The sequence below is a fragment of the Vombatus ursinus genome, unplaced genomic scaffold (assembly GCF_900497805.2).
Source record: "Vombatus ursinus unplaced genomic scaffold, bare-nosed wombat genome assembly UNPS02009062.1, whole genome shotgun sequence".
NCBI lineage: Eukaryota > Metazoa > Chordata > Mammalia > Diprotodontia > Vombatidae > Vombatus > Vombatus ursinus.
In genome coordinates, this window is record NW_020948840.1 from 21,089,454 (window position 1) to 21,105,536 (window position 16,083).

Genomic DNA, 16,083 nt, shown 5'->3' on the forward strand with positions numbered 1-16,083 from the left:
TCTTGGCTGCTCAGCATCTTTTAGTCAGTTGTGTGATAATAAAGATATGTTCTACTGTGAAGTATTGCTTATGAATCTTGAGTTGATTTAGCTGAGTGAAGTTCCCTTCCTAAGTAGCCCATTACTTTCCACCACCCTAATCAGAGAGCACCTGGAGCTCCTAATGGCTTTTTTTTTTTTTTTGTATTCTGACAACCAGGATGTCATATAAACAGCTTGAGCCTTCAGTCCTCTTAGCCAACCAAATCTCAAGGATAGCCTCAATACCTTTTAAGGAAAAACTAGCCTAACTTGCAGGTGTTAGGATACTATACTCCTCATGTACTCTCCATTTCAACAAAACTGGCCTACTTGAAGTTCCTAGACAAGATATCCCATTATCTAGTACCATGCCTTTACACAGGCTGATTCCATGCCTGGAAGCACTATTCCCTTCTTACTTTTGCCCCTTGGAATCCTTAACTCCCTTCAAGCGCTAGTTCCAGTATCATTCCTTACAAGGGACCTTTACTTATTCCCCTACTTGTTACACTCCACTGTCTCCACACACCAAAATTACTTTGCACTTATTTTATATCTTTTTTTTTTTGCGTTTTCTTAACTGTATACATTGTGTTTTCCCCCAGTAGAATGTAAATTCTAAATAGCCTTTTGTAGTAGCAAAGAACTGAAAACAAATTAAATGTCTATTGATTGGGAAATGACTAAACAAATTTTGGTGCGTGAATTAATGTAATATTACAACATTGTAATAACTAATGAATATGTAAAATTCAGGGAAGCATGGGAAAACCAATCTGAACTGATACAGAGTTAAGTACTCTGAGCCAGAAAAAATCATAAGCACAATTATTATAAAATTGTAAATAGAAAAAACAACACCAAAAAAGAACCATGTTGTATAATTATAATCACCAAGAAGCTAAGCCCTGGAAAAGACTTGTGAAAATTTTGTTGCAGATGGAGGAGACTATGAGTGTGGAATTTTGTATATGTTGCCAGACTAAATCAACATGTTGGTTAGTTTTGTTGAACTGATTTTCCCCCTCTTTTTTTTATCCTTTGTTATGAACAGTAGCTTTTTATGTAAGGAAGAACCAAAAAAAATGGAAATGAAGATGATATAAAAGATCTAGCTATATTTTTTCCTTTTTGAAAATTTATATTTAACATTCATTTAAAAAATTTGAGTTCTAAATTCCCTTTCTCTTGCCCTTCCCCACCCATTGCGAAGGCAAGCAATATCTCAATTATACATATGAATTCATGTAAAACATATTTCCATATTAGCCATGTTGAAAAAAAACAATAAAAAGCAAGAAACATAAAGAAGACAAAATAAGTATGCTTCAATCTGTACTCAGAGTTCATCAATTCTTTCTCTGGAGGTGTACGATAGCATTTTTTCATCACGAATCCTTTGGAATTGTCTTAGATCATTGTATTACTGAAAATAGTTGTCATTCACAGTTGATCACTGTACAATATTGCTGTTACTGTGCAAACTGTTCTGGTTCTCCTCACTTCACTTTGCATTAGTTCATGTAAATCTTTCCAGGTTTTTCTGAAACCATCTTGCTCATTATTTCTTACAGCACAATAATATTTCATCACAATTATATACCATAACTTGTTCAGTCATTCTCCAATTAATGGGCATCCCCTCAATTTCCAATTTTTTGCCACCACAAAAAAGAGCAGTTATAAATATTTTTGTACATTATAAATCTTTTTGCCTTTCTTTGATCTCTTTGGTATACAGACCTAGTAGTAGTATTGCTGGGTCAAAAGGGTATGCAAAGTTTTATAGCCCTTTGGGCATGGTTCCAAATTGTTCTCCAGAATGTTTAGATGAGTTCACAATTCTACTAACAGTGCATTAGTGTCCCCTCCAGCATATATCATTTTCCTTTTCTGTCATGTTAGTCAATCTGATAAGTATGAGGTGGTATCTCAGAGTTGTTTTAATTTGCATTTCTCTAATCAATAGTGATTTAGAGCCTTTTTTTCATGTGACTCTTAATAGCTTTGATTTCTTATGAAAACTGCCTGTTCATATGCTTTGACCATTTATCAATTAAGCAATAGCTTTTATTTTTATAATTTTGGCTCAGTTCCCTATATATTTGAGAAATGAGGCCCTTTCCAGAGAAAACTGCTGTAAAAATTCTTTCCCAGTTTCCTGCTTTTTTCCTCATTTTGGCTGATTGGTTTTGTTTGTGCAAAACCTTATTAACTAGGGGCAGCTAGGTGGCGCAGTGGCTAGAGCTCTAGCTTAACATTTGCCAACTGAGTGATCCTGGGCAAGTCACTTAGCCCCGATTGCCTGAGCAAAACAAACAAACAAACAAACAAAAACTTATTAACTTCATGTAATCAAAATTACCCATTATACTTCCTATGATCATCTTTATCTCTTGTTTGGTACCAAACTCTTCCCTTACCTATTAATCTGACAGGTAAATTTTCCCATGCTCCCCTATTTACTTATAATATTACTGTTGATGTTTAAATCATTTACCCATTTTCATCCTATTTTAGTGAGATGTTGTTCTATGCCTAATTTTTGCCAAACTGCTTTCCAGTTTTCCCAGCAATTTTTGGCATATGGTGAGTTCTTGCTCTAAAAGCTTGGATTTGGGGTTTGTCAAGCACTAGATTACTATGAGAATTTACTACTGTGTATTGTGTACCTAATCTATTCCACTGATTCACTACTTTATTTCATAGATAATCCCATATTTTGTTTGATGATTACCATTTTGTAATATAGTTTAAAATTTAGTACTTCTAGACTGCTTTCCTTCACTTTTTTTTATTGATTCCCTTAATATTCTCGACCTTTTGTTCTTCCAGGTGAATTTTATTTTTTTCTAGGTCTATAAAGTAATTCTTTGGTAGTTTGATTGGTATCACACTGAATAAGTAAATTAATTTAGGTAGAACTGTCATTTTTGTTACATTAGCTTGGCCCACCCATATGCAATTAATATTTTTTCCAATTGCTTATATCTGTCTTTGTGTGGAAAATGTCTTGTAATTGTGTTCATATAGTCTTTGGGTTTGTCTTGGTAGGTAAGGATCTATCTATATTTTCTAGAGGATATAAGCTCATTGAGGGCAGGTACTGTTTTGTTTTTGTCTTTGTATCTTCAGTACTTTGCACAATGCCCTGTACATAGTAGGAACTTAATAAACTCTTGTTGAATTGAATTTTGTTCTCATTATGTCAATTTATATTTGTTAAATTTCAGTATGACTTTGTAATTAGTATTATATCTTTTCCTCTATTGATTTCTTTTTGTATCAATAATTTGGTCAGGATGGAGTGATTTTGATTAAACACCATATCTTTTTCTCATTTTTAATCTTTCTTCTAGTTTTCTATTAATTTTAACCTTTGCTCTAACAAGTTGGTGGTCTGAGTGCAGACAGCTGATTCAGGAATGACTCCCACATGTAGTGAGTCATTTCATTTTTGTTAAAATATAATAAATTTTATTTTTTATAATGTTATTTGGTGCTTACCTATTTGGAATCTTGTGATTCTTTTCTCAAAGAAACTATTCTGGATAAATAATTGTTTGACTTTTTGTGGTCTAAGAGTCTTTGGCTTCTCAAATTTCTTATTCCTAGGCTATATTTCCTTTCTTCTATTTTTTTAGTATATGAATCTATTTCATTTTAAAATTTTTAATTAACAAAAATCTATTTTCTTTCTTTCATCTTCCCCCATGCAGAAAAAGAAAAGGGAAAAAAACTCCTTGTAACAAATATACAGTCAAGTGAAAAAAATTACCATATAACCACATCCAAAAAAAAAATCCGTCTCATTCTGCTGCCTGAATCAATCTCCTCACTGTCAGAAGGTGGGTACCATGCTTTGTTATTAGTCTTCTGGAGTCATGTTGCACCATATTTTCCATGTATTTCATTTTTTTGTTTCCTTGCCTATCCCCACACTTTACATTCATATAATCAAACATCAAAGTATATGTTGATTTAATTTGGAGGGTCTTATCAAGTTCCTCCTAGAATTCCTCTACCTCTTCATTCTCTGTAACATCATATCAATAATAATTTTCACAGTGATCTATTTAAATATTTATCATGCAATATGAGATTACCAAACATCCCATAACATGGTGTCTCTTATTGCCTTTGCATTCACAGTAAAAGCATTATCTGTCAACTCCTTTATCTTTTCCACTAAGAACCTGCAAGCCATTCTTTTATTCAGCTCTGACATCCTTCTGCCTTCTGGTTTCCGTTAACAGTGAGAATATCAAGATTGATATGATTTAGTTCCTCTAGTAGTATGTATAACTAATATCCCACTTTTTGGTCATTGGAAAAGATCTCAGAGTACCAACAGCTGAGCCACTGCTGTAGATGGTCTAAAAACAGCACCCCTTTCTATCATTTTGTTACTGTCACTGAAAAAGCTGAAGGTGACCACATAGGACTGAGAATCATTTTGTCTTTTTTCATGGGTTACCAGGGTCAAAAAATTCCTCACCAAGTGGTCAGAGTACTGGTAATGATCATGCTTAGCTAGGCTGGTGCTTAGAAGTCAGACAGAGTCTCTCACTAGGACCATACTTGAAGCCTCTCCAGCATAGCTGAACCTGCAGGGTCATCTCCATGCCATGATAATGTGGCATCAGAGTAGGGTGCTGTGGAGATTACTAGAGTAATGTGCACGGTCTGGAATGACTTGTTCTTGAAGTCATACTGGCTCTTTGTGATTCCTGCTTTCTTTTCTAGATACTTGCTAGCTATGTCTTTCTTCCTTCCTTCTTTTTTGAAGACAATCAAGATGAAGTGACTTGCCTAGAGTCACACAGCTAGTAAGTGTCTTAGGCTGGATTTGAACTCAGGTCCTTCTGAAATCCAGTGCCAGTGCTGTGTGTCACCTAGTGGCTACTTATATCTTTAATTATGTCCTAGAATTTTACCAGAAATCAAAGTGAGGCTCATTGCTGTAGATTTTGGGGACTTTGTTGAACTTTTTAATTTTTAAAAATCTGGACATTTGCCCTTCTCCAGTCCTGTGGTATCTCTTTGACTCTTCACAATCTTTCAAAAGTCATTGATCTTGCTTCAGCAATATACATTTACTAATTCCCTCAGTACTTTGGGATGAATTTCATCTGACTTGACTCTTCTGCTTTCTACTTGATTTACTTTAAATTCCTATTAGCCATTCTTGTCTTTTCCTGGCAAAGAAAAGAGAAAAGTTGAAAAACTCTGGCTTTTTCTCCAGCTGTGATCATTTCATCACCCTGAGCAGTGGTCCTATCTATTTTTTGACCCTCTTTCTCCCAATGTAACTTAAAAAAACAATCACCATAAAAAAGCCCTTTTGTTGTCATCAATTTTCCTCATGAGCCTCAGCCCATTCTGAGCTTAAGCAACCCAGACACTATTCTTAGAGATCCAAGCTATTCTCCTGTATTCAAGCATTATTCTTTCATAATCTACTTGTGCTTCCATTTTATGTACATGTCTTTAAAAAAAATCGAGTCATTTTCTTGTTTATCCACATTAATCTCTTTGGACAATTCTCCCTCTGCAATTATTTCTCTTAGTGGTTTCATAATCTCCTTCTTGAGAGCTTCTCATCCCTCCTGCCTAGACTGACTTCCCTCATAATTTTAGCCTATAAAGATTACACATATCCCTTCTCTGAATTCTTTGAAATCTACTTTCCTACTATCTCTTCTACCACCAAATCTAAGATGAAATGGTCATTTCTTCTCAAAATTCCCATCACTTCCACTCTAGCATTTCCACCTTTCTCATTGGTCAGAATTGGGTCTAGAATTGCAGCTCCCAAATTGGTTTCTCTTATTGAAGGATGAAATTGTCATTAAGGCAAGGTCAGGAATGATTATCTATTATGCTTTTGGCAAACAGGTCCAATAGATTGTGAGATGGTGATAGAGAGAAAGGAATGATGAATCAGGAGCCAGAGGATATGGCTGTAAGTATTCTAGCTCTGCCTATGTGACATTGAGCCAGTCACATTACCATTCTGGACCTCAGTTTCCTTAGCAGGAAAATGAAGCAGTTGGACTCAATGTACCTCGACCTTTCTTTTGCCCCTAAACCTATGAAGCTATGTTCAGAACATTTGAAATTCTTCTACTACTCTGAAATGCCTTTGAGCTAGGCTTGTGATCAACCTTTCTTAAACTTGAGAAGATGCATCACTTCTCCTTTCTTTACAAAGTTGAAAACTCTGATATGTTGGCTTTGTTGAACTGTTTCCCCCCCCCTCCAAATTCTTTTATTCTATATCATTTCTCTTTTCTGTCCAAATCTTTTGGAAGATTAATTTTGTAGGATAACTGTGTTTCTAGCTCTCTTGACTTCACCCAAATGTTCACCATGCTGTCTGTCCTCTGATTCCTGGAACCCTTCACTTATGTATATCTTCTTCATATCCATTGCTTCTGTCACCTCTTTCTTTTACCTATCCTGTTTCTTATGAATAAGACATGCTGTTCCAGAGCCATGGGTTCTCATCTCATCAGATCTCAATGAAGCAATACCTACACCAAACCTCCCTCTTCCCTTTAGGATCATTAATGTTCATTTTGCTGGTCATACACACTTATAGGATGATGGATCTGGAACTGGGAGTCATCTGAAAGACTACATATATATGTGTGTGTATATATAAATATATATATATACACATATACACACACACACACACACAAACACACACACAGCTCCTCATTTAACAGGTGAAGAGACTAAGGCTTAAATAGGTTAAGGAACTTGCCCAAGGTCACACAGGTTGTAAGCATCAGAGGTTGGATTACATTTGTATATAGACATCCAAGGACAAGGGTTTTAACTGCTGGCTCTTTTCTTGAATTTTATCTCATGGGAATTTTTCTGGCCATCTCTATTGTTATTTTCATTCCAACATTGTAGCACTTCTTTTTGTTACCCAGCTTGGTGGTTGTATGAAGGCTTTGCCTTCACCCCCTTTCTTTTCAGTTTAAAAATGTCTTTAAGAAATTCTTATTATTAGATTTAGAGCTGGAAGGGACCTCAGAGTATCTAGTCCAATCTTTCCCTTTTGGAGATGAAGTGGTTTTTTGCCCAATAGCAAAGCTGTTATCATAATCTCTTTACACTTTTTCATTCCATGACTAGTTCCAATCTTTCCACAAATCTTACATAACCTACCCAATGCATAGGTATTCTTTTAATGTTTCCTGGGCAGCAGCACAACACTTGGAACTTTTATCCCACCTTCTTTTTTGGTTATAGATGTTTTGATAGTGTCTTTAAAGTCATTTCTTGCACCTGTACTTAAGCCTACCTAACAGCAATAATAGTTAACATTTATAACAGTGTTTGAAGGTTAGTAAAGTACTTTTTCCTCTCACTTTATTCTCACAGCAATCTTGTGACATGGATCCCCATGTTACAGATGAGTGACCTGAGGTTGAAAAACTGGGATTTGCCCAGGGATCACATGGTTAGTGAAGTGCAGGATTCGGATCTAGGTCTGGCATTCCATCCATTACACCACCTAGCTGCCTGTTCTATTGTCATTTGGGTCTTCCGCAGTGTGCTCTTCTGAGTCTGGGACATTCAAATGTATCACAGATAAAGCATGACTAAATTGAAAAATGGGCTTCCAATGGGAAGCTATTTGGGATCACTGAAAGTGTGTTGTTTCCCAAATGCAATTCATCCAGTTTCCCTCCTCCTCAATTTTGAGTCCCACTCATCCATCTGCAGTCCTTGTTCAAGATACATGTACAGATGGGTGAGACTAATTCTCTGTATGGATGGCTGCCCATCCTACACACACACACAGAGTCAAATTATTTTACAAGGTGATTCAATGTCAGATGAGTTGTACAAACATTAAGTGCACTCAGTGAGGTTAACATCTAATGCAGTGTCCTGCACATAATGAACTTAATAAATGTTGGGTAAAATGGAATTCAATGGTGGAGAAAGATCTCAGAAGGCTTCATCGAAGGGGTGAGACTTAAATTTGACCTCAAGAGAATTGGAATCTAGTCCAATTCAACTAACCTACTTAGTCTATGTTTGAGGCACTGGGGTAGGCAATTACGAAACAAAGATAAAACAAGTCTCTATCCTGAAGGAAGTATACTTAGACTACAGAATTTGTCTGAACTAGTTAAGTAACCATGGAGCTGGAAAGAAAAGAGGTGAGCCAGAAACATGTCATCCAGCAATGGAGTCCCATTTCCATAACTCCTACATAAGAGAATCTACTCAATGCACAAAAAACTTTCTTTCCGTCCTTTCGGTGTTTCAGGGACTTGGGTGATAATCCCACTTCCTTTTCTGGCCATACATATTTTCATATTTTGATGTCTTTCATGTCATTTCTTTCTATTATATTTGGTGATGAAAGACAAATCATTTCCTCATCAGTAAAATAAGAAGGTAACTGCTAAGGTCCCTCCTACATCTGAAGTTTTATGATTTTGTGGAGGACAATGATTAATTAATTTGTCCAATGAAGAAAGTCATGTGGAAGAATATGTAGAAAGGTCTTTTTGGGACACGCATACAAGCCTTGAATGCCTGGTTGAAAAGCTTGGGGTTTTCCATGAAGGCCAGGGTCCACTCACCGTTTTCACGAGGCTCTTGTTTGGATTTGCCCTAAGTCTTTTGAGTCGCTGGGTTTACAGGAAAGTTACTAGTGGTATGTACTAGTTTCTAAATACCCAAGTGATAACCATTGGGTTAATTCTCCTCCCATAATCCTAAGGGAATGGAGGGGGAATGCTGATATGTTGCTCCAAAGAGATTTATTTACTTCCATTCAATAGAAGTGGGGAGGTACTGAAGGTTTCTGGGCAAAGGATGAATTGTTTTGGGGGTGACTATCACTGTAGTGTACAGTAAAGCTGGAGTTTACAAATATCCAAGTGTGAGGTGGTGAGGGCTCATACTAAGCTAGTGGCAGGAGGGAAATGAGAAAAAAGGAGTAAAAGAATAGATTTTGAGCTACGGTGACTAGTAGGAAAAATGCAGTTTAGGAAAAGCTTTAATTGAAACAGCCTCTGGCTTAAAAGAATTAGGCTGAAAACTTCTCAGCTAGAAGTCATGAGTGCTATTCCAGAAATCTAACCTGTAGCCAAAGAGTTAAAGGTTTAAGCCACTATCTACCTCCATCCTGATCCTTCAGGGACTTCAACTTTATCCCTGTCATATTGACTGTAGAGAAAAAGAGCCAGGAGCCTAGACTGAGTTTATGGAGACAAATAATGTTAACTACATAGGAGTTAGCAACCTGGAAGTTTGAAAGGTGGTGTACAGGGTGCCCTCCAATGGGAATTTGGGGGAGCATTTGCACTTAAGCATAAGACAGTAGCCTCTGCTACATTTGAAAGAATCTAAACATATCGGAACTAGAATGGACCTTAAAGAACATGTATTCAGTTTACAAATGAGGAAAATGGGGAACTAAAATTCTGACCCGACTTCCCAGTCCAATGTTGTTGCTATTACACTTCATTGTCTCTTTTCTCTTCATAGGGTTCTCTCAGCCCCAACCAACTGCGGTACAGAAATGTGCTGGGCTAGTATGGCAACATCAGTGAATGCTAGTACCCTTCCAATGTAGAACATGAGCTCCTCTCCAGCCTGCCACACATGTATGTGTAACTGGGGATGCGTGTAACTATGGGAGAGGGAAAAACACATAGAGGAAATAGTGAGAGAAACACAACAGAAATCTGGGTTAGGCATTACTTGCCTGGGGCATTTTTTTGGTAAGACACAAAGTTACGCAAGTCACATTAGTTCCATGCCCAAATTTTCCTTGTTCTCTAAAATGTGCTGCTCTCCTAGTACTAACATGGCACTGTTTCATACACTCAAAACAAGTTGCTTTCAGATAGCTTAGTCAAAGAAGCCATAAACACACCAATACCTCAGATTTATACCCTATCCTACATTCCACTGCCAATAAAGGCCATGTCCTACATCAACTGAAATCTAGATTACAGCAGCTTCCCAGCTTGGCTCCCTCCCATCTATCCTAAACATAATTCATAACAATAACTCATTTATGTAACTCTTTGACACTGGGCTTAAGTGTTTAGCCACTGAGCCTCTCAATAGCCCTAAAGTGATAAGTATTCTCTCTTTTGTAGAGAAAACCAGACCCAGGCAAAGTAACTTGCCTGAAATCCACTCGGCTCATGCGAGGGGTGAACAATTTGATCCCATGTATTACCAACTCAAAAGTCCCACACAATTCACTGTTCCATCTCATATAACTGACTGGATATTATTTCCAGGAGGTTCTGATTCCTTTTTTTTTTTTTTTGATTCCACAGAGTCTAAAGTGGCTTTCAAGTTTCCCTATAAAAACAACTCACTTAGGTAGTTCTCTGGCTCTATGGAGTGTCTCTCACATTATCTTTTTGGGCAAGATGGAGAGAAGCTGACTACATGAAAACAGGGGAATTTAACTAACAATTGGGATTAATCAATAGATGATGTCATTCTGGAGAAGTGCCACTAGTGGCATGCCCTAAGAACTTGTGCCCTGTTGTGTTTAACATATAATTAATGACTTGTAGATGACATGCTAATAACAAAAGGTGCAGTATGACCCAAAGTTGGAAGGGATGGCTAACATGGACCAGTCAAGTTCCACAATGACCTCTGAGCCAGAATATGCTACCAAATCTCATGAAATAGGAAAAAATGCTGCCTTTGTTTTTAAAAAAAAAAATCACAAATAGAGGAGGACAATGTTTCTTAGGAATCTCCCTCTACTCTGGTCAGACTAAAACTGGAGTATAATGCTCACTTTGGGGAACATTTTAGTGGAATGAAAAAATGGTCCATGAGTTTAGCATCAGTTGGCCAATTTTTCCATGAATTTATAACCTGAGGTAGTGAATTCCTATGATAGTATTTAGAGCCCAAAAGACAGCTAATCCCAATACCTTATTTTTACAGATGAGGATAAGCCCTGAAAGGTTGACTTTCCAAAGATCATAAAGGAAAGGAGCATAGTTGTGGTTTCAACTCTAACCCTGGTGCTTTTTCCCACTACAACACAATGAATGCCTCACTAAAGGTCTTCTGGATGACCACTTCTTTGGACTGCCACAGATATAGATAAGACTAGATCTCCAAGGTTCTTTCTGAGATGCTGTGAATTTTATGAGGTTGGAAGTATCATTCAAGAGCTTTGATGTTTCTAGCTCTAGTTCTTTGTAAGAACCAACAGAAAATCACCTAATCTTTTACATTCAACTTGTTTCAAAGTAACTTATTAGTTTTAAAATGAAGGCTTTCCACTTCTTAAGGAATCTAGACCATGTTCTCTATAAATAAATGAAGGCCAAACCAGAATTCAAAATCAAGTTTTTGTTTTTATATGAACAGAAGTAGACCATCTAGAAATATTTCAGTTTATTTAAATTGTTAAGTAGAATATGAAACCGAATCTGTAGCTAGTGCTGTACCAGAGGATGAACAAATGGGTCGGTGTTTGATGAAAACAGCATCTACACAGGAGCCCAATAGACTTACAGAAAAGGGGCTAAGCCCTAATATTAAGCAAATAAAAGCTCATGTTTTAAACAAAGATTATACAAAAATTGATTTATACTCCATTTTCCCTTTTTCGATATTTAGAAAGTGCAGATTTAACAAAAGGTAGCCACATCCTGCCTATTTACAATGCCGATTATAATTATTATGCAAACAATGAAACTGTCAGTCTATCACCCAAAATCCCAGTGTTTTATTTCTCACCTTAAGTCACCCAATTAAGCAGGTTTAACCAAGTAAAGATGGCAAAAAAAGAAAAAAAAAGAAAGAAAAGCAACCTCCCTACCCCACTCCCCACAAAGCAAAAAACAAAAAAAAAAAAACATAAAACAACTTTACATGGCAGAGAAAAGGGAAACAAAAAAATTCAAATGAAATTACTATGCTGACAGCAGGTCAAACCTACAGCTTGGAGAAGGGCTTTATACTGCCCATTCAGTATTATAATTTAAAAAATAATAAAGAATATTTGGCAAGGCTGTTTTTAGTAGGAAGTATAATTAAATTGAGAGGAAAAAAAAGACACAAAGACACCCACCTATGAGGCTCAGAAGGTACATTTTAGGGTGCTACTTGGAAAATCCATGGATTTTCATGGCAGAAATCCTCCCTTGTTTGCATGAGCCAAGAAGGCATTAACATGCTGTTCACGAAAAGGCAAGACTCATTTCAATGGGAGCTGCTGTCCTAAACTCAGCCTCTGCTAGAAATGAATCATGCTATTCAATAATTTCAACAAAGGTATCATCTTAGGATGCCAGCAGCAGAAGGAACTTAACTTGTGCTATTCTAATAAGCAAAGCAGCAAAACAACTGGAAACATAAGAAAAAATAGGAGCAGGGCTAAAGATGGCTAATGACCTTATATTTACATGAAGTACTATTTGCTGTCAGTTTTCCAACCCACATTAACTCAATTTTCCAAAAGGTTTTACAATTAAAAGAGATAAAACTAATTACAATTGAGTTTCTGAATCTTAAGGTAAATAATCTTAACACTGGAAAAAGTGTTTTGGGGAGGCCAAAGCTTAATACAACTGGCAATTTGTGGTGTTCAATTTGACCCTTGCCCTATTAAAAAAAAAAAAAGCTCACAAACCTTTTTCTGGGCTACCAACCTGCTAGAGGAGTTGCCAAAATGGAGACTGTGTAAATTTAGGCTAACTGATACCTTGGGGAACTGAATACTCTATACACATAATTAGAAAGACAAACCACATCACCCTCCATTGAAACACTAGTGCATGCAAATAACTCTTCCGTTCTCAACGGATACATAGGAGAACAAGGAGAGGAAAAAGGGAAAGTAAGGTAGGGGAAGGAGAGGGAAATAAGGAGAGTTGGGAGAGAGCAGATAAGGGAAAGACACCAGTGAACTGACATATGCTAGTGGGAAGTAGTTAGTAGGTATATTTGAGAGTTTATCTTGCAAGTTAAATCAGTGCTTTGTGTTAAACTTAATTAGCAAACATTGGTTTGCCCCCCTCTCCTTTTTTTTAATTAAAAATAAAATTTTATACCATGAAGGAAAAAAAAAAGCAAATAAAGCACTATGCAGGCAATGAGGTTGGATGGGGTAAGTGGCCAAGGAGAAGTAAAGATATCAGGAGCAGTTTTGAATCACAAGGCCACTTTGAGGAGACTCAGCAAATGAAAGTTACCGTTTCTGCATTATCTGTTGTCCTCAATTCACTACATTGACAATCACAGCCAAGCAAACCACAAAAATTTCATATTTAAAAATGGTTACATTTGGATATGTCTCCTGCACATGCGTCCACCAGAACAAAAGGAAAAAAGAAACAAAAAACAAAAAAGTTTCTTTCCACATAAGGCACAGGACAAAATTAACCCCATTTAAATGTTCAAGGCGGAAATGAGAGTGTTTTCCTGTTTTTTCCTTTTCTTTTGCTAATGCATGTCTACAGATTATAGGGACTCAAGCACATTATCCATAACAGAAATTCCACTGTTGTACAAAATAAAATTGTTAATTCTAACTTTTATTCTTATACAATTTTCAGAATAGAATCGAAATGATTGCTATAGGTTTTAATGTTGATACGAACTGGACTATAATACAACCAAAACATAGTGGTGAGCTGAGCAAGTACATTTAAAAATGAAGTCACGGACATGATTCTTCTATACACTTTGTTTGGAGAAAATTATATAGTCAGCAAGCAGTCATAAGATGGAAGAACAAAGAGAGGGCAGATAGTTGTTAAGATGTGGAAAAAAATGTTTGTTTAGGTTAAAAACGGACAGAGTGGTTTATTTTGCAGCAAGAAGAGAAACGGTTGGTGGATGGCAATTGATGAAACAGGAGAACGCTCAGCAACATTTGCTCTTCCAGCCTGTTACTCCTCCTCCACTGTTGATATCTACATTTTCACTGTTGGGCTCTTTTACAGGGGTCTGGAATAAACATACATAAAAAATTAACTGATGACAAAAACGCCAACAGAAGCAAAATTAATGTCAACAGAAGTATTTCTGAAAATGTAAATTTGTTCAATAAGATGACACCATAGTTTAAATAAGTATATTTAATAGCAAATGCAAACCTCGTAGGGTAAAGCAATGAATCAGGCAACTTGGGTACTTCATTTTAAGAAAGGTCTGGAAGACTAAAGACTAGATCACTCACCTAAGCTGACTCTACCAAAAGTCTTTGAAATTCCCCTCCTCTATGAAGAGTGCCTGAACTGATTAGTAGACAAAGGAATGGCATCTTTTAGCCATCCCACTGAATACCTATTGTTATTTGCTACCCTAAAAAGTTCAGAGGACTGTTGTGATGAAAATTTTGTGAACTTTAGTTACAGAAATGTGATTTTTGTGCTGATCAGTATTTTTCACTACCTTTATATCCTTTCCTATATCTGTCCCAGTCTGTGCTATATCTTCAATTATAAGCTCCTTAAGAGACAGGAATCACATCAGTGTAATGGCCTATGATCACCCAATTGACAGTCCTGAATGATAACCTCAAAACAGGTTAAATAGGTTACATCCCAAAAGGTTATAAACCAATTGTTCTACATGAATGCGCATTTAGAGTGCTAAACAACAGTCACTGGTGGTTAGGTCCCCAATTAAAATAGAAAAATCTTAAAAGTCTAAAGTAGCTAAAAATTAACTTTTTACTTCCTCCATGAAATAACCAGAATAATGCCACCTCTTCACCCATAATGAATATAAGAAATACCTTCTTCCTATCACCAAGGAGAAACTATCCGTGGGAAAAAAAAAAAAATCAGCTGTTCTATGTAAAGGTAGTTTAAAGTTTGAAATTCTTAATCCTCATAGCCTGCCTTTTCTTTTACTGCTTTCTATTACAGAGCTCCTGAGCACTTGTTTTCTAAAAGGAAAAGTGCATCTTGACTGAAACAAAAGTTTTAAAATGAGTTGTGGCAAAGGTCAGACATTTACCCTGATTTCACTTCACCATTCTAATGCCCCACTCCTCTAAGATCCCAAGACAAAGCAGGCAGGTCCTGTCAATGGCTGACAGCAGCCAGGCAATAATTATGCTGCAGGGACCCTAATCAGCTGCTGCTACATATGAAGTGGGGCCAACTGTACAGAATATTCTCATACATATGATGGATTTTATTTTTTAAAATTTTCATTAAATAACAAAAGACTGCCCTTGGGAGGTTTACATTCTCCTAAGAAGAGGGAATCTATGACCTATACACAGTACACAGATGAGTACACATCCATGTGAATTTGAGGAAGGAAATAAAGATTAATAACAGAGAGGGGGGCAGGACTCAGGACAGGTTTCTTTCGAGAGGTGGCAGGCCAAGCTTGAAGTAACCTAGAGATTCTGAAATATGGAGGTGAGCATGGAGAGCAGCTGAAGCATGGGACATGGCTTATGCAAAGGCATGAAATGCCAAGTGCTGGAAGCAGCAAGGTGAGTCTGTGATTTGGGATTTGAAAGGGATTAATTTTTATAAGCCTGGAGGGCTGAGGCTAGACTGTGAAGGGCTGTAAACACCAATGTGAGGTGTCTGTAGAGGCATCTGAAGGTCACTGAGCAGGGGAGGAACAAAGTTAGAGAGTCCTCCTTTAGGAAGACCGACAGCAGCATGGAGAACGGATAGTGGTACCGAGAGGTGTCACTCTTCTCCCACCCCCTAATAAGAGGCTAGCTCTTTCCTGCCCTCCTCTAAATGGAAATACAGCTGAAGCAGCAAAAGCCATATATGTATAGAGATAAATGAACCATGGGAGTGACATGGAGAGGAGAGAAAAGGAAAGGAGAGAATGGAAAGGGGAGAAGAGAAAAGGGCCTGGGACAGAAGGTCAGAAGATTCCCATGATCATAGGGCAACAAGTCACTCTATGGGCCTCAGTTTCTTTATAAGATTATTAGTTTGAACTAGGTAACTTCCAGCTCTAACACTGATTATGACATCAATTCCTTAAACCGTCAGAAGAAAAAAAAAAGCATCACACTTTGTATACATAAATCACCAAAAAAAC

At 37.0% G+C, this 16,083-nt stretch overlaps 1 protein-coding gene across 1 annotated transcript in view; it reads right to left on the bottom strand.

Annotated features, from left to right (window-relative positions):
- Positions 1–11,430: 11,430 nt before the first annotated feature.
- Positions 11,431–16,083, bottom strand: part of RAB10 (RAB10, member RAS oncogene family) — a 54,090-nt gene continuing 49,437 nt past the window's right edge. Inside the window, exon 6 of the mRNA XM_027850412.1 lies at positions 11,431–14,004. Within this exon, the coding sequence (XP_027706213.1) occupies positions 13,921–14,004 (84 nt within the window). The 3' untranslated portion in view covers positions 11,431–13,920. The remainder of the gene's footprint in view (positions 14,005–16,083) is intronic.